Source organism: Carya illinoinensis, chromosome 3, assembly GCF_018687715.1.
Source record: "Carya illinoinensis cultivar Pawnee chromosome 3, C.illinoinensisPawnee_v1, whole genome shotgun sequence".
Taxonomy (NCBI): domain Eukaryota; kingdom Viridiplantae; phylum Streptophyta; class Magnoliopsida; order Fagales; family Juglandaceae; genus Carya; species Carya illinoinensis.
Window position 1 is genome coordinate 3,997,912 of NC_056754.1, and position 17,975 is coordinate 4,015,886.

Here is a 17,975-nt window from a genome sequence, read left to right on the forward strand (position 1 = left end):
GTAAAATCCCAACAATTGGTACTTCTTCATTTTTTGCAAAGTGTAAATTTTATGGAGTGAATTTGGAAAGTCTAGAATTTTAATATATTATTAAAAAATTAATTAATTTTTAATATGAGTCCTGTATTTACTCATTTTTTTAAATAGATTGTACGACGCTTGCTTACTCTATGACTGCAAATATCATTTTTCTTTTTTAAAAATGAATATCATTTTTCTTCAAAAAAAATATACAAGACTTGCATACTCTAAGAGTTAGGATCTAAACTTATTTGCTTACATAATTACAGGTATTTAAGATTTAATATATATCTATTCTATATTAAAAGCGCCGCTTTTATGAACAGTGTTTTTTGGGCAAATTTCATTTCTCAATTCTGCCCCTCTGCCTTTATCATTTCCCATTTTAATCCCTCAGTCATTCTATTTTGTTTATTCTAAGGGTGGGCAGCGGGGATTGTTAAAAAAAAAAAAAAAGATAAATTAGATCAAAGAATTTTAATAAAAATAATATATCTACTTGTAAAATTTTGTAAATTACAGAAGTGAATTGTTAATAAGATAAAAATATAGAAAACATGGAAAACCAAATTTATATATATAGTCATTCAATAGTTGATTATGTTTGAAGAAATTAATTTTTGAAAAAGATGGCTGAATCAGATCAAATAATTTTAATAATAAATAAATAATATATCTACTTGTAAAAATTCTGTAAATTAGAGAGATGAGACGTGAATAAGATAAAAAGATAGAAAATATGCATAATCAAATATATATATATATATATATATCTAATCTTTCAATTGTTGGTTCTCATTAAATAAATTACACCTTTTGAATGAGATATTGTTAATAAGATAAAAGCATAGAAAAAAATGCAAAAGTGAGTTTATATGTATAGTCCTTCAATGGTTGATTTTGTTTAAGAAAATTAATTTTTTTTAAACAAAAAGTTGAATCATATCAAATAATTTTAATAAAAAATAATATATCTACTTGTGAAAGTTTTATAAATTACAGAGGTGGATTGTTAATAGGATAAAAACATAGAAAACATGTAAAATCAAATTTATATATATAATCTTTCAACGGTTGATTCTGTTTAAATAAATTAATTTATGAAAAAGATGACTCAATCAGATTAAAAAATTTTAATAAAAAATAATATATCTACTTGTAAAAACTTTATAAATTAAAGAGGTGTGTTGCTAATAAGATAAAAATATAGGAAACATTCAACTGTACATAGATGCTTAGGCATGTAACATCTTCTAGGAGTGTGTATATATATATGTATGTATGTATGTATGTACATACATGGTCATCGGGATCACTTTTGACAGTCCACTCGGGTGAATACGAATTATGAGTACAGTTTAAAACAGTTTTTCGAAATGATATGTTGTGAAATATTTTGTTAGTTTTTTAATAGAAGATTAACGGAAATACTAATTACAAATTGTTTAAAGCTCATGTAATTTTATAAAAATTAAAAACTGAAGCCTCATTTTATAAAAATATAAAAACTCAGACCTAATTTTGAAATTATCCCACTTATATTAAATAAATTCTTTATCATGCTTTATCCATAAACTTATTAATTAGGTCTGTGGAATTGCTTTAAAAAAAAAAAAAAAAGAAAAGAAAAAGAAGGACTCTAGAATTTACAAGTCCAAGCTCTCTATCTTTGTGAAATAATCCGTTAAAGACCACAAGCACTTTCAGTTTCAGGTCAACGTTGGGCCGGCCCACCACTACAAACGAGTATCACCGCCTATACCCTATGGTGTACCTAGAAGCCTTAAACCCCAAGTCCCCAACCCCGCCTTTTTTTCTTATAAAAAAAAAAAAAAAAAAACTGTTAAACCCTAAACCCTGCTCTCTCTCTCTCTCTCTCCAGTGTCTCTGCACTCGTCTATCATTTTCATTAGGCATGGCCTCGATGGCGAACAGAGCCAACCCGCTTCTCGCCAAACTTCCACACTTCCTCACATGGCGACCTCTCGGCTTCCGCACCATTTGCATGGGCCGCCTTGGCTTCGCCACTCAGTCTCAGCTGGAACCAGACCCCCCCACGCCCGTCGCGGGCACGAAGGTTCTGGACATCGCTAAAGAGGAATTCGAGATTGGATCGCGCTTGATAACTCTAGATACGGGCAAGATCGCTCGCTTCGCTAATGGTGCCGTGATTTTGGGCATGGACGAGACCAAAGTCTTATCCACTGTCGCCGCGGCCAAAGGGGACGCTGTTCGTGATTTCTTGCCCCTCACTGTACGTGTGTCTTGATCAATTTTTAGCTTTTAACTAAGTTGCACATTTTGATTTTGATAAATGCACAATTAGATGCGTGATGTTTTGGCTTGTCTTATTAGTATTACGTCTTGCTTCCGAAATTTTAGGTGTAAATGCGAGTCAAGTTTCTTTCTTTTTTGGGTGGGTTAATAGAAATAAATGGAGGTCGCTTGTATGTGTATATTTAAATTGGAAATTATGGACATTCAGGTTTTTGTCTAAACCGCTCCTGTATTTGTTGGGTTGCAGTGGATAATTATTTTCTCTCAATTTTTAGTACAATATACTTCCTAGAGGGCCCAAGCGAAGTGTTATTATAGAGCACAGAGTAGGGATATAGGATTTCTGTGGTGAATTATGCCGTACGTGAAAACAAATTCTTAGAGTAAAGTTTATAATTAGCACATCCTAAAATATGATATTAGATAGAATGCAAAGTAGGAGAAAAGATAAGACCAGTGAAGACTAACTCCACCAATAATGTGAAAAAAGGCCATACTGCAAGGATTTTTTTTCTTATTGGCACTAGGTGCCCGGGAATAGTGTCTTGACTAATCTCGGGAGTGCTTAGGCCCTCAGAAAGGAGTTTCCTGCAAGTGCACATTTGGTAATTCAAGAGAAAAATCCCTAGTCTGATGGCCCCTAGAGAGTGTTTGCACCCAAAAGGATTTGAACCTTAGACTTGGGTGAGCATACCCCAAGCCCAAGGCTTTCACCACTTGAGCCAACCCCTAGGATTTTTGCTCATGCTTCAATCTTGGTAGAGGAGTTGACTACTGCTGTGGTGATATTTGTGTCGCTTGGAAAGAGCAATCTAAGGCCTTTGCTACCTTATCTATCTTTCTGATGATAGAGTCATGCTTATAAAAAATCTGAGCTGCACCAATATCCACCATTTGATGTATCTAGATTCACTTTCTAAGATGTGCTCCCATATCTTTGTGGGTGTGCATGCCCACTATATCAATCATTTTGTGGTTCTTAATGGATTTTGTTCTAATAAGGTTGATTATCAAGAAAAGCAATTTGCCCAAGGTGTTATCCCAAACACATTCATGCGGAGGGAGGGTGCTCCAAAAGAACGTGAACTTTTATGTGGCCGTCTTATTGATCGACCCATACGACCACTATTTCCTTCTGGATTCTACCATGAGGTTCAGGTATGTTGTTACTGTTTTTTTTTTTTTTTTTTTTTGACTCTTCCATTAATATTACTTATCAAATAATTTATATCAAGTAATATTTCCTGATTCATAGGTAATGGCAAGTGTGCTTTCTTCTGATGGAAAACAAGATCCAGATGTAATGGCAGCTAATGCGACATCTGCTGCTCTTATGTTATCAGATATACCTTGGGGTGGCCCCATTGGTGTGATACGAATAGGGAGGATTTCTGGGAAATTTATTATTAACCCAACCATGGATGAGGTAAGGCTCAACCCCAGATTATAATTGTATATGATGGATTCCTGTACAGTGAGACATTTGAGCTTCTTGCTGTTGTTGGGAAATCTTTTGCTATATATTGTTCTAAATCAATGTTCCTGGAAGTCAATTTCCCATGGTAAATGATTCTTATTTGTTAATTTTTTATATTAAGAACACAAAAATGGAACAACACAAAAATATATATTATTTTTCCTGGCAGGTAAATTATTAACATAAATAGAACATTAGATTTTGATGCCTGCATTCTCTTTAGATAAGTATTTTCTTATTTTTTGTATCTATGGTTTAATGCAGCTTAGCTTAAGTGATCTTAATTTAGTATATGCCTGTACAAAGGACAAAACCTTAATGATTGATGTGCAAGCTCGTGAGATCTCAGAGAAAGATCTAGATGCTGGGTTAAGGCTGGCTCATCCTGAGGTTAGTCATTAAACTTGTAGAAATGATCCACCATATTGCTTTTTTTTGGTCTAATTCTACTTATATGATTGAATTTGAACATTCAGGCAGTGAAATATCTTGAACCCCAAATCAGACTGGCTGCTAAAGCTGGTAAGTGTAAGAAAGAATATAAACTGTCTATGATATCAGATAGAACGTTGGAGAAAGTTAGTAACTTGGCAGAAGTGCCTATAGAGGCTGTTTTTACTGATCCCTCATATGGCAAGGTACATACTATCTATGTTTATGGTTACAAGTATTTGACTCTGGAGAACTATTTTGCACCTCTCTATCTCTCTCTACATATACACTCACAAACACATATTGTTGAAGATATTTTTTTAAAAATAATATGATGTTATGTTTTAAATTCAGTTTGAACGTGGTGAGGCTTTAGATAAGATTACACAAGATGTAAAGAGAGCACTTGAAGAAGAATTTGATGAAGAAAGCTTGAAAGTCTTACCCAAGGCAGTAGACACAGTGAGGAAAAAGGTATCCATGAACTATAAACTTATACAGGGACAAGCTTATATAGAGATCTTGTATTTTAAGATCCCTTACATGTTCTCTGAATTCTTCAACAACTTTATCATATTCCTGCCTCTTTAACCACTCATTGCTAGATACATCTGACTTTCCTTTTTCTTTCTTGGAAAGTTTCTGAATAATAGCTTCAACTGAATGAATTGTATTGAAGAACACATTATTTTCTTTTCCTGTACTCAAACTTTTGATTATACAACTCAGGATTATTATTAATCATTGTCTTGGAAACCCATGAACTTTGAATGCTTTTTTAAAAAGGAAACCTTTAATTGTTAATTGGGTGAGAATCTTCTACAAATTTTTTATTAATTAAAAATTATTAAAACGTCTGTACACTCAAATATTTTCTCTCTGTACAACCAAAACTCTGATGAAGAAAAGTCCTCTCTTTTCCTCCTGGTGACGTTCTAGTACATGTATTGGTGAGCTAGTGTTTGATTTTAATGAGTTATGGGTCTCTCGAAACTGGTGGTTATTAAATCTAAGGCATTTGAGGTAGTAAGGGATGGTAGGTTTGAACTCATAACTGAGAAAGGTTGGAAGGTGTTGAAAGAGATTAGTTTGGGTTAGGCACAACAAGGTGGTTCATCAAAGCCTTGGAGGATTGCTTTGAAGGCTGGGAGGAAGGAGTTCTATTCTGCGCATAGGGAAGGAGATAGGGGCTATGTTGCACAGCGACACCTTAACTCACGAGACTATTTCATGGCATTGATGGAGTATGGTGGGGGTGGGTATTGGAACTTCTTATTCATTCCAAAAGATAGGGAGGGAAGGGGTTGGAGGAAGCTGGCAGAGGTTCTGAGGAAGCTGGAAGTGTAGGTGGTTTTGTGTTCCTACCACCACAATCGACGTCGAGAGTCCAACAACAACCACCATATCAGTCGTACTGGGAGGCACTGTAACCTAGAGGAAGTATCAGGGGTGGCCATAACTCTGACACCTAGGCATGCTCAAGAGGAGGGGTGGGCCTGCAAAGGGGTGTCGCCACTTATGTAGGAGCCCAGCCACTGGAGGAATGTGGCAGAGTTGCTGTCGATTTGTATGAGGAAAGGGAGCTTCGAGTTTGCAGGAGATGAAGTGTCAGATTGATTTGTTGCAAATTAATATTAACTGGATGATATGGTGTGTAGAGGAGAAAAAAAGGGTGGGCTGTCTACCAAGTGAAGCAAACAAGAAGGGTGCATTAGGTGGGCTCACTGCTTTGGGCAAGGCTCATTCAAGTGGGCCTCAACATGGGAAGCAGAAGTATATGGGTCATGTAGGAGATACAGACTTGAAGGGGAAGAAGACAACTAATGGGCAGGGCCCATGTAAAAGCCCATGTCGGGTTTGGCAGGAAAAAGGCTCAAAATCCCGATATACAGGAGCCTAAAACATTAGTACTCGAGTTTGGCACAGAAAGGGACGGCGGTCTGCGGTGACTCAAGTGGTGGTCCGACGGTGGTACTACAATCGCCGAAAGTGGAGGTTGGGGAAATTGTAGAAGTCGAAGGTTTGGAAGTATGTATCTCTGACCACGAATACTTGAGTGTTGCTCAGGGAGGGCTGCCACCTTGTGGACTGCCACATAACTTTCCGGCGAGCCTTGGACACCTCTGAACTTGTCGTTATCCTCGGGCCAGGCATAGATAAGATCGTGGGGGGAAGATCTGGCCCACAGTGAGCCTTATGAGGGAGCTCCTGAAGACACACTAGCTATTTTGGAGAGTGGGAGTACGTCAGATAAGGGGGAGATAGATGGGGAAGGTCCATTGATGCTGTTTGATCCCTGCAAATGCTCAACAGAGGGGGAGGAGTCAGCAAGGAAGGATCCTACCCCAATAAGTATGATCCCTCCTACTATTTCCCGTGATTGGGTATTGAAAAAGGTAGACGAACTTCAGAGTTGTATGGGGATTTCGTGTAAGGGCTATGAAGATCAGTTTAAGGCACGGATTATAGCCATTGAGGCAGGAAAACATGGCGCAGGATAAAAAAGAGATAGGAAGCTGAAGAGATTGACGTGGCCCATTAATTATGATGGAAAGGAGGGGAGTGCAAGTCGTGGAAGAAACAAGGGGAGGGCTGGAACAGTTGATAAATAAAGCCCAAAATTTTGAGTTGGAATGTTAGGGGGCTGAACGAGATTAATAAACGCATTCGAATAAGAGCTTTACTAAGGCAATGAAAGATGGACATCATTTGTTTGCAGGAAACAAAGTTGAAGCATATCAATAGAAGAATTATTCGGAGCATATGGAGTTGCCAATATGTAGGCTGGACGTACTTACCCTCGAAAGGGGCCTCAGGTGGAGTTTTGGTTATGTGGGATAAGAGAGTGGTGGAGAACGTTGTTGAGTTTGTTGGAGAATATTCGGTGGGGTTTTTTTAAAAAATTCCGATGATGGTTTTTTATAGGTCTTTGCTTGGGTTTATGGTCCTAATTTGGATAGTGAATGGTGGATGCTTTGGGACGAGCTTGCTGGCCTATGTTGTTGGTGGGAGGCTCCATGGTGTGTTGGTGGGGATTATAGTGTGACAAGATTTTCCAGCGAAAGATCAGGGGAAGGATGACAAAATCAAGCTACGGTGGATTTGATTTCATATTCGAGTTAGGTTTTATGGACATACCTTTAATGAGAGGTGAATATACTTGGTCTAATAATCAAACTAGGTCAAGACTAGACAAATTTCTCATATCTCCTTCGTAGGAGCTACAATATCCAAATTTAAGTCAGAAAAGGCTCTCGAGTATATGCTCCGATCACTTTCCTGTAATGTTAGATTGCGGTGGTATTCAAGGGGGATAAATGCACAAAGTTTTTTCACCGAGTTGCTAATTTTTTCAGACTTGTTGGGAGGTGGTGAGAGAGGATGCAATGCTGGTTTTTCAGGAATTTTTCACTTATGGCCAATTTGAGAAAAGCTTAAATGCTACTTTTATTGCTTTAGTCCCTAAAAAAGCTAGTGTAATAGAGGTACAAGATTTTAGGCCGATTAGTCTTGTGGGCAGCGTGTATAAGGGACTTTCAAAAGTTCTTGCTAATAGGATAAGCACGGTCATAGAGAAGATTATCTCTAAGTCCCAAAATGCCTTTGTGAAAGGGAGAAAAATTTTGGACTTGGTTCTTATAGCTAATGAATGCTTGGATAGTAGAATCAGGTTGGGAGTTCCAGGTATTTTATGCAAATTTGATATGGAGAAGGCATACGATGATGTTAATTGGGATTTTCTAATATATATGCTGAGTAGATGTGGTTTTGGGGAAAGATGGAGGACGTGGATGAGGCATTGTGTGTCAATGGCTCGCTCCTCGGTCTTGGTAAATGGTGATCCCATGGGTTTCTTTAATAGTTCATGGGGACTACGACAAGGTGATCCATTATCACCCCTCTTATTTGTCCTAGTAATAGAGGCTCTAAGTAGAATGGGGTCGGCTACAATAGATGGGAGACTTTTTTAGGCTTCTCAGTGGAAGATATCCACAGCTCCACCATTATTTCTCACCTTTTGTTTGCAGATGACACCTTACTGTTTTGCGAGGCAAATGCAGGACATATTCAATTTTTGAAGGCCATCTTACTTTGTTAGTGGTATTTAGGTTGAAGATTAATCTTGCTAAGACGGAGATGGTCCTGGTTGGTGTTGTAGCAATATTAGAGGGTTGGCTAACATCCTAGGTTGTGTGATGTCTTCGTTGCCATTGAAATACCTTGGTCTTCCATTGGGGGCTTCTTTCAAAGCTAAGACAATTTGGGAGGTGGTGCTGGAAAAATTTGAGCGTAGGTTGGCTAGGTGGAAAATGTTGTATTTATCTAAAAGGGGGCGGATCACACTAATCAAGAGTACTTTATCCAACCTTTCCATAAACTACTTATCTTTATTTCCCCTCCCCGCTAGCATTGCAACTAGAATAGAGAAACTTCAATGTGATTTTTTGTGAAGTGGAATAGGAGATGAGTTTAAATTTTACTTAGTGGGGTCGGACAAGGTATGTTCTCCTTTGAGAGATGGTGGCTTGGGGGTTCGGAATGTGAGGGCTTTTAATAAGGCATTATTAGATAAATGGTTGTAGTGTTATAATTGTGAGAGGGGAGCCTTTGGAAATGGGTGATTGACACGAAGTATGGTAGTGAACCTCTTTTTTTTTTTTTGGGGGGGGGGGGGGGGGGTTGGTGTTCTAAAAGGGTAGGGGGACATATGAGTGGGGCTATGTAAGTATATACGGAAAGGTAGGTGCTCCTTTGCTATTAATACTTGGCTATGTTTGGGGGATGGTAGTAGGATCAGCTTTTGGGAGGATGTGTGGGTGGGAGACACGGCCTTGAAGGACGCTTATCCCATGATTTTCAGTATTGCAAGGGAAAAAGAAGCTATGGTGGCTGACTTACAGGTAATCAATCAAGGTTCACAGGAGTGGAACATCAACCTTATTCAGGATGCACATGATTGGGAAGTGAGTCTTCTGGTGGAATTTTTTAACTTGCTGTACAGCACTTCTATTGCTGCCACAACTGAAGATGTGAAGGAATGAAAACTCTCTAGGAAAGGGAAATTCTTGATATGTTCTTTTTATGACTATTACCATGCAACAAAGGCACAATTTCCCTTGGAAGAACATATGGGGGAGTAAAGCACCTACCAAGGCTGCATTCTTTGTCTGGACAGCAGCTCTAGGGAAGATTATGACCATTGATAATCTTAGAAGACGTGACCTTATAATTACGGATTGGTGCTGTTTGTGAAGAAATAGTGGTGAAATGGTGGACCATCTACTTTTACATTGTGAGTTTGCTCGAAATATCTGGAATTACTTTTTTAGCATAATGGGAATAGCATGGGTAATGTTGGGTAGGGTGGTTGAACTATTAGCAAGTTGGAGAGGGATCACTGGTACACCACAGATCGCAACCGTGTGGAAGATGGCTCTTTTATGTATTCCTTGGTGAATTTGGAGTGAAAGAAACGAGAGACATTTTGAGGATCATAAACGCTCATTGGAAGAGTTTAGGAGTTTTTTTCTGGAAGACTTTGTTTTTGTGGGCTATTTGCTTTAGATTTGAATGGTCTCAGCTTCCACGATTTCCTTGTAACTGTTTCTAGTTCTTAAATAGGTGTATTCACATGAATACTTCTAGTGTACCTGGGCTATGCCTATCTTTATATCAATAAAATAACTTATTACTTATCAAAAAAAAAAAAAATGGGTGAGAGTTCCGAACCATATATGCTACTATCTATGATATGATATTGAGAAACGGCTGTTGGAGAGTTTTTATTGGTGAGGATTTCACATGGGCTAATGGATTCCTTACTAGTTATTGTAGATCACTCTTTTTCTTTCTCTTTAATTTTTTTTATAAGTAAATAGATAATGATGCACCAGCCGGGAATTGTACCCAGATTACTAGGTTCTATGATCTCTAGGGCATCAATTATTTAGTTATATGTCTCTACTATGTTCATGTTTATCCCAATCTTACATCTTTAAAGGCTGGTAATTCTATATGTTGTATAAATATATCAGGTCGTACGCAGAAGGATTATAAATGAAGGATTTAGAGTTGATGGGAGACGTCTAGATGAAGTGAGACCTTTGTATTGCGAAGCTGGTAGTTTTCCTATATTGCATGGATCATCAATTTTTTCTCGTGGAGATACTCAGGTGAGGATAAATGTTTCCTTTCTGCTTTGATGACTTAAGAATCTCGTGGTTGATTTTTTAAATGAAAACAAAAAGCAAAACTGCATGTTGTTGTGTTTGAGTATTTATGTAAATGTTACATATAGGTTCTCTGTACTGTAACACTTGGAGCGCCTGGAGATGCTCAACGCTTGGAGTCCATTGTTGGTCCCCCAAAAAAGCGCTTCATGCTTCACTATAGTTTTCCACCATTCTCAATAAATGAAGTCGGAAAACGAGTTGGCCTGAACAGGCGTGAAGTTGGGCATGGTAAAATAATTTATACTTACCGTTGTACAACGTCAATAAAATTCTAATCAAGATTGAACTGAAAAAATTGGTTTGTTTATTTATCTTCTGGGGATGCTCCACTTTGTTGCCTAAGTTCATTCTTGCTCGTTTAGCTGTTTCTCTCTCAATCTTTTGTTTTGACATAGTTTAGTAGTATTCCTGCACTTTTGCTTATTCCTGGTTCTGTTGATTTACATTTGATACGCATGTCTTTCCTCAGGAGCAAGAGAGTAGAATTGCAGCATTAAATAGGCTAGAATTTATCAATGTATACTGCCTAGTTGAATGCATTTTGTATGAACTCATGAATCCATGATTGTGAAATCAGCATGCACTGTATCAAGTAAATTGAACATCAATGAATAGGAATCAAACACATAAATGGAGCTGGAGTGAACCAAGAGTGTTGTATAGGTTCACTCAAGAGTAGTGTGTACTCTAAGTAGTCTACTAAACTAGACTACTTATGCCCTATAGTTGAGTCAAGTCCCTGTCCAACCCTCTTAATAGGAGAAGTTTTTTTAACTTGGACTTGAGTGGAACTGACCCGCTTGAAGCCAAACTCTAGTTTTCTATCATTGGGTGCACACAGAATGTCACAGGCTAAAGTTTGCTAATTTCTTTTAGATTGAAAGGTGTTCAATTCTTGAATTCTTGCCGCAATCTTAAGAAATTGCGCATTCAAGTCATGACGGATGACTTAGTAGGAGAAGATTGAAGGCTGCTTGAAACTTCTTAACTGCTAAAAAAGCTTTTCCTCCTGCCAGCCAACGTTTGCTTTTGGAGGAGTACATTTTATCAAAGGCTTATGCGTATTCTTTATATCAATAAAATTTCTAATTACTTATTAAAAATAAAATAAACATTTTATCAAACTTCAGAAGCCTGCTAATGCAAAATTTTCCTATCCATCCAATGCCTTATTGTAGCATCTTTCCAACGTTGTGTATTTCCCCCTTGGTCCCTTTAAAAAAGGGAAAACTCACAAAGCTATTACTGAATCAGGAATACTTCCTGTGTAATTGGGCTATGCCTATTCTTGGTGATAAAATCTCTTATTAATTATCCAAAAAATAAAAAATGCTGAATCAGGAATATCAAATATCATGCTCACATAAAGAAGTGTGCTGCAGATCCATTTTATGTGATCTGTTGTTACATCATATGCTACTTACATCAGAGGATTATAAATTAAAATTTGGATACTTGGTTTTCCAACCAAGATTTCCGAGGGAAATGCACAATATCTTTCAGCAACTTAAAAAATGTAGACAATTTTTTTACAGAACCGAGAAATGAATAGATTAGAAGTTTTTCCTTTTCCTTTTTTTTTTTTTTTTGGGGGGGGGGGGGGGGAGGGTGGAGAGGTTAAGCACAGAAGTTTAATATAAAGCAACTTCTGGCATTTCTTATAGGAACTCTTGCTGAGAAAGCTCTGCTTGCCGTGTTACCCCCTGAAGATGACTTTCCCTATACAGTCCGTATCAACTCAGAGGTCATGGCCTCAGATGGTTCAACCTCAATGGCGACTGTATGTGGAGGTATGCTTTTTCGCTTATCACTGCAGTATCTCTTGTCATTCCATTTGTTACTCCTACCTTTTTGCTAGTTGCGTGGAAACTGGGGAGTTCATAGGTCACTTTTATTCTTCAAAATCAACCCCAATAGAATGGCTTGAATTCATTTTATGAATATATATATGCCGCATGATATACATTTACCCCTTTTGTAGGCAGTATGGCATTGATGGATGCTGGCATTCCATTACGTGAACATGTAGCTGGTATTTCAGTGGGTCTTGTTAGTGAAGTTGATCCATCGACTGGAACAATTAAGGATTATCGTATATTGACTGATATATTGGTGAGATGCCTTGTCTTCTTTGAGTTATTGCCTTGTGTGTGGTCGTCCACTGTGGGAAAGTCTTTTTGGTTTTGCTGTTTCTTAATTTAAATGCTGAAGACTTCCAATAGCCAATCGAGTTATATGGTTATATTTAGTCTTCTAGTCTTTTCAATTTAATGCTTATGTCCATATTTCCTTTAAAACCCTAAGGGGTAGTTCAGTTGGTCAGGCCTTGGGTTTGCTCCCCAATGATCACCAGTTTGAGTCCCCTCAGGGCCACTGGAGGTTTACCTAGTTGTTAACTTCAAAGCCCCGTAGGATTAGTCGAGGTGCGCTCAAGCTGGCCCGGACATCCACTGATATAAAAAAAAAAAAAAAAAAAAAGCTGGCCCGGACATCCACTGATATTAAAAAAAAAAAAAAAAAAAAAAAAAGTCCATATTTCCTTTAATGGAATCAGCAGTTTTATTTTCTTTGGCGGCCTTTGAATTGGCCCATTGATTTCTAGTTTGTACTTGAGCTTTTAAAAACCATGCCAATATATTTGTGTTTCTACAGACAAAAGTAGGTATCTCTACTAATTACCATGGCCTATTGCTAAGTTGCATTTGGAGTTTATATATTGGATTCTGTAGGGCCTCGAAGATCATCTCGGAGACATGGACTTCAAAATTGCTGGCACACGAAAAGGAATTACATCAATTCAGTTGGATATAAAACCTGCTGGAATTCCTTTAGATATAATTTGTGAGTGTTTAGAGCCTGCACTTAAAGGTCGTCTTCAAATCCTTGACCGTATGGATCAAGAGATCAAAGTACCGCATACTCAAGATGATAGGAATTCTCCTCGATTAGGTTACATATCAAAAAAAAATTCTCCTCGATTAGGTTGAGTTTCCCCTTTAACTTGCTCTTGGGTTTCGGTTTATCTAGTACAAATTACTAAGTTGAAAGTTCTTTTGTGCTTGATAATTTATTACCATGATGCAGCCACCTTGAAATTCAGCAACGATGCCCTACGTCGCTTGATTGGGCCTCTAGGAGTTTTAAAGAGAAAGATGGAAGAGGAAACAGGTTGGGTTCCTCCTACTTGAGCATATGATACAAAGTGTTGTCACTAATTTCTTAGCCAATCTCTTGAATGCCTAGGATATTTTCATTTTGGGGCTCTTGATAATAACGACCATTACCTTCTTGTGTTTGGTTCATCGCACATCTCAATATGGTTTTATGGCTATTTTTTTTGTGCATTCTATTGATTTTTCATGAAATATGTGCACATGGGGAGCGGTATTCTCAATTAGGATTCGACTCGGCTTTCCCCATTATGGTCATATTAGTATAGTTTAATTGCTTGATATTTCAAATATACTCATTATATACTTAAGTCGTAACTTCGTTTGTTATGCCATCCTACACTAAAGATCTCTTTGATGCTACATTATTGAGATAATGTCAATCAATTCATGGCTGTATTTAGTCATTGGTTCTGCCGTAATCATGTTGCATACTTCTGTAATACAGGTGCCCGAATCTCTGTAAGTGATGGATCACTTACCATAGTTGCTAAGAATCATGCTGTTATGGAAAAAGTACTAGAAAAGGTAAATATTGCCTTCAATTGAGCTGTTATATTCAAGTTTTATATGTTGCAAATGGGGGCTTTTATTTGAGTAGTTTTGTGTTTTTCTAAATGGTTCCAAGTTGTATCTATGTGAGGTTAGCACCTCTAATTTGAAATTATGCTTCAAAACTTTAGAATGCTTCTTCCCGAGGAAGAATAAAACTGCAATAAAGAAAACTGTTTTGGGTGGGCCATGTGAAAATGACTAGCATGATAAAAGTTTTTCCCATCTAGCTTATGACTTATATTCTGCTCTGAAGGTTGATTTTATTGTCGGGCGTGAGATTGAAATTGGAGGGATCTATAAAGGTATTGTAACTTCAGTAAAAGAATATGGTGCCTTTGTGGAGTTTAATGGTGGTCAGCAAGGCCTTCTGCACGTTTCTGAGTTGTCACATGAACCGGTATGTAAAAGGATCTGGAGTAGTGTTACTTTAGAGTGTTTTATTTTAATTTGTTTGTGATCTTAGTTTTTTAATCCAGTGAATTTCTGCTTTTATTATAATTGGTATGGCATTCATCACATGTAGCGGTAAGAAAAATACTACTCTTAGAAGAATGCTATATATATTGGAGTATAAGTGGTTTGAATTTATTAGTTTTTGTTAAATAAGATTGAAGGAAAAGTGAACTACAGTTTTGAAGTGGGTTCTCAAATCAAATACAGATCAGTTTGCAAGTCACTTAGCTGGCTATCTTTCGAAGGAAAAGTTTTGGGAGAAGTAAGGTTATGATGTTAGGGGTTTTACGCTTAGAATTTTAGAAAAGGGTTTTTTTTGTTTTGTGTGTGTGTGGGGGGTGGGGTGGGGTGGGGGGGGGGGGGGGGGGGGGGGGGGGGGGGGGGGATGAGAATAACAGGCCACTCTGTGGATAATTTAATAGAAGATGATCAGTTGAAAAGGGAGAAAATGAACTAATGCCTTCAATTCACTTGAACATTCTTTAATCTTTCAATCAATCAAAATCTTGTTAATCTTTGAATGGTACCATGTAAAATCAGATCTTGTATAATAGGACCTGCCATCTGAAATAACCTTTTATAAGCTTTATTAGCTGTAGAAAAAAGTTTTGTGGACCTTTCCTTTAAATGGTACTACGTAAAATCTTCAAGTGGGACTATGTAAAATCTATATAGATGATGTACTTATAAACAAAAAAAAAAAAAATCTATATAGAAGATGTATGTTACAGTCTTGTGAACCTTTCCTTGACAGGATAAAAAATCCCAATACAGAGATCATATAATTTTGGGAGGTCTGGTTACAAAAACTAAGCAGCACTCTTGGAGACTTAAAAACACGCTATATTTTTAATGAACTAGAGTGTACATGACTAACTTATATTGGCTACTAATTCTAATTGGGTGTTTATCCCTTTTACGACCTGTGTAATTGGGCTATGCCTATTGGTATTATCTATATATTGGTCAATGCTCAGAATAATGGGAAGGACATTCTTTGCTTTAATGGAAGCCTCTAATAGAATAAGATGGTAGAAAAAAGGATTTGTATAATCCTTATTGCTGGGATATGGGCCATAATGCATTTCAGATTTGGCTAGGGTTTATTTGATAGTTTTTCCGGTAAAACTCAATTGTTATTTCATATGCTTTTCTTCATTAATTTTTCGTCCTTCATTTGATCAGGTATCTCGGGTTTCAGAAGTGGTATCTGTTGGCCAGCAACTTTCTTTGATGTGCATTGGTCAGGATGTTCGTGGCAACATTAAATTATCCCTTAAAGCAACTTTACCTAGACCTGGATCTGACACAAATAATGCGGTCGAAGGATCTGTTCCACCAGTGAAAGAAGAACCCAATATTTGGGCATCAGTTGGGGAAGTCTCTGATGAACAAGAAAAGCAGAGCTCCCTGTCAGAGGAGTTGTCAGGGAGCAACTACAAAATGAGTGAGGTTAACCTCTCTGCTTCGGTACCACCAATTCTAATTCGAAGTGCTGCAGAGTGTGACGAGGAGGAAAAATCTGCTGCTTCGAGTCGGAATGCCAAGAGTACCACTAGTCCTGGTGGTGCTTCAAAACCAAGTCGTTCTGATTGTGGTGTCTTTCCAATGAAGAATATTAAGAAGTCAAAACTTGTCTTGCAAAAGGAAGGAGAGAAAGAATCCAATTCTATCTTCAGAAGTGAGGATGGAGATGCTGATAAGGAGGATGAATTTGAGGCTTCTATAAGCGTGAAAAATCTGAAGATTGGAACAAAATTAATTGCTAAGGTTTATCAAATTCGCACACGCGGGTTGGTCCTTGATTTGGGTGGAGGACTACGTGGAATGTATCGGTTTGAGGCATGTGTTATCTTGTTTCTATGTTTTCATCATCATAGCTTTATTGGTTTTTCATTTCTTATATTTTGTTTTCAGCCTCAAATATATCTCAAAGATGAATGCCTAACAACTAACCAATAGGAAGCCTGACAACCAAGAGATGCATTTTTTTTTCCCTTACAATTGAGTCTGTGAAAACTGATTTCTTTTTTCCCTTACGATTGAGTCTGCAATTGATGCATTTATTATTAACTGCTTTGTTTTACCATGCAGACTAATGAAAAGAGAGACTTTGTGGTTGGTGAGGAGATACGAGTTGAGTGTTCGAGCTTTTCTGGTAAAGGAATCCCAGTAGTCTCTTTGGTGGATGCTCAATAATATTGTATCGGCCATTCTTTTATGAGATCGGAGCTGCAAGATGATTTATCTTTTAAGAAATTCTCGCAGCAACTGGAAATGTAAAGAAATTGGCCAAAATTTTGCTGGATAGGAAAGTGCAAGTGAAATGACCTTGTATCTGTTCACATAATCTGATGGGGAAGGGATCGAGCAAGAGTTTGTGACCTTCATGATCCTCGAGAATATCATGAGTGCTGGTGCTCGGTTCAAGATCAGTTCTAAATGAAGCGTTCTCAACTTCTGAATGCAGATAAGAAGTTGGTTTTAGAGATGCAGAGCACATGATTAGACACCCTGACTAGGGATGGATCTCTTAGTTCAGTAGCTGTCCCGGTCGCTTCGCTTCTACTGCCATCAACAACTCCTTTCATAATTGTTTTTGGGGGACTTGAAAATGTTGTTGAAGTCGAACTCTCGTCAATTCGATAAGTTATTGACTACTAAACTAATTCTCATGATATCAGATATTACATGACAAAGCAGAAAAGCTTCGCAGCCTTACAAGTTTTTCAGTTTGTTCTACACCTTTTCTGATCTCTGTACTTCCATTCTCATCCCAAAAGATACTCCATCCGTTACCTTCCGAAGAACTATGTTTTGCACCCATTCCTCCAGCATGGCAAGCATCCAACTAAGGACCTGTCTATTATTGACCTTTTTTGCATGAATGTCAATCATGTAAGACTTAATTTTAACCTAATAAGTTTTGCAAATCTGTGGATTGTTAATTCAACCTTTGTATTTGATTTCGGATTGGAAATTCTTTTAAAAGCCAATTGAAATTTACTCTTAGTAGGTTCTAAATAGAGCTAGTAATCATAATGGGTGCTATTTTCTTCACTTTTTGGGTTACATTGCAGATTTTAGGCAGTGATTATTGATCAAGTTTTGAGTTGTATGCGCACACCCTCACTTAGAACGCGGAGCACTTTAAAAAGGGTTATTGACGTTCTGTAATTAGTCATAAGGTACCATCACAATTACCACATTTTGTGACGATTTCGACATTGATCTCCACTCATTTGGTCTCTATGTATGTATCTGTGCGCGCGCGTGTTTATATACATAGGTATATATATTTTCATTATTTATATATTTTTGAAATCATGAAGGGGAAGTGTGATTATGGTTAATTAG

At 37.5% G+C, this 17,975-nt stretch overlaps 1 protein-coding gene across 2 annotated transcripts; it reads left to right on the forward strand.

Annotated features, from left to right (window-relative positions):
• The first annotated feature begins 1,850 nt into the window (after nt 1–1,850).
• LOC122302612 (polyribonucleotide nucleotidyltransferase 2, mitochondrial) lies at nt 1,851–17,642 on the forward strand. Of its 2 annotated transcripts, none has more exons than XM_043113946.1 (16): nt 1,851–2,275; nt 3,301–3,456; nt 3,554–3,724; nt 4,040–4,165; nt 4,252–4,413; nt 4,562–4,681; nt 10,243–10,380; nt 10,506–10,668; nt 12,105–12,230; nt 12,422–12,552; nt 13,170–13,422; nt 13,525–13,608; nt 14,059–14,138; nt 14,419–14,562; nt 15,804–16,460; nt 16,713–17,642. In XM_043113946.1, exons 1-16 carry the CDS (start codon nt 1,937–1,939, stop codon nt 16,815–16,817), a joined length of 2,955 nt encoding a protein of 984 aa, XP_042969880.1. In that variant the 5' UTR covers nt 1,851–1,936; the 3' UTR covers nt 16,818–17,642. The 2 variants fall into 2 exon arrangements, with proteins under 2 accessions (XP_042969880.1, XP_042969881.1); XM_043113947.1 differs by having other exon boundaries at nt 13,170–13,389.
• Nucleotides 17,643–17,975: the final 333 nt, after the last annotated feature.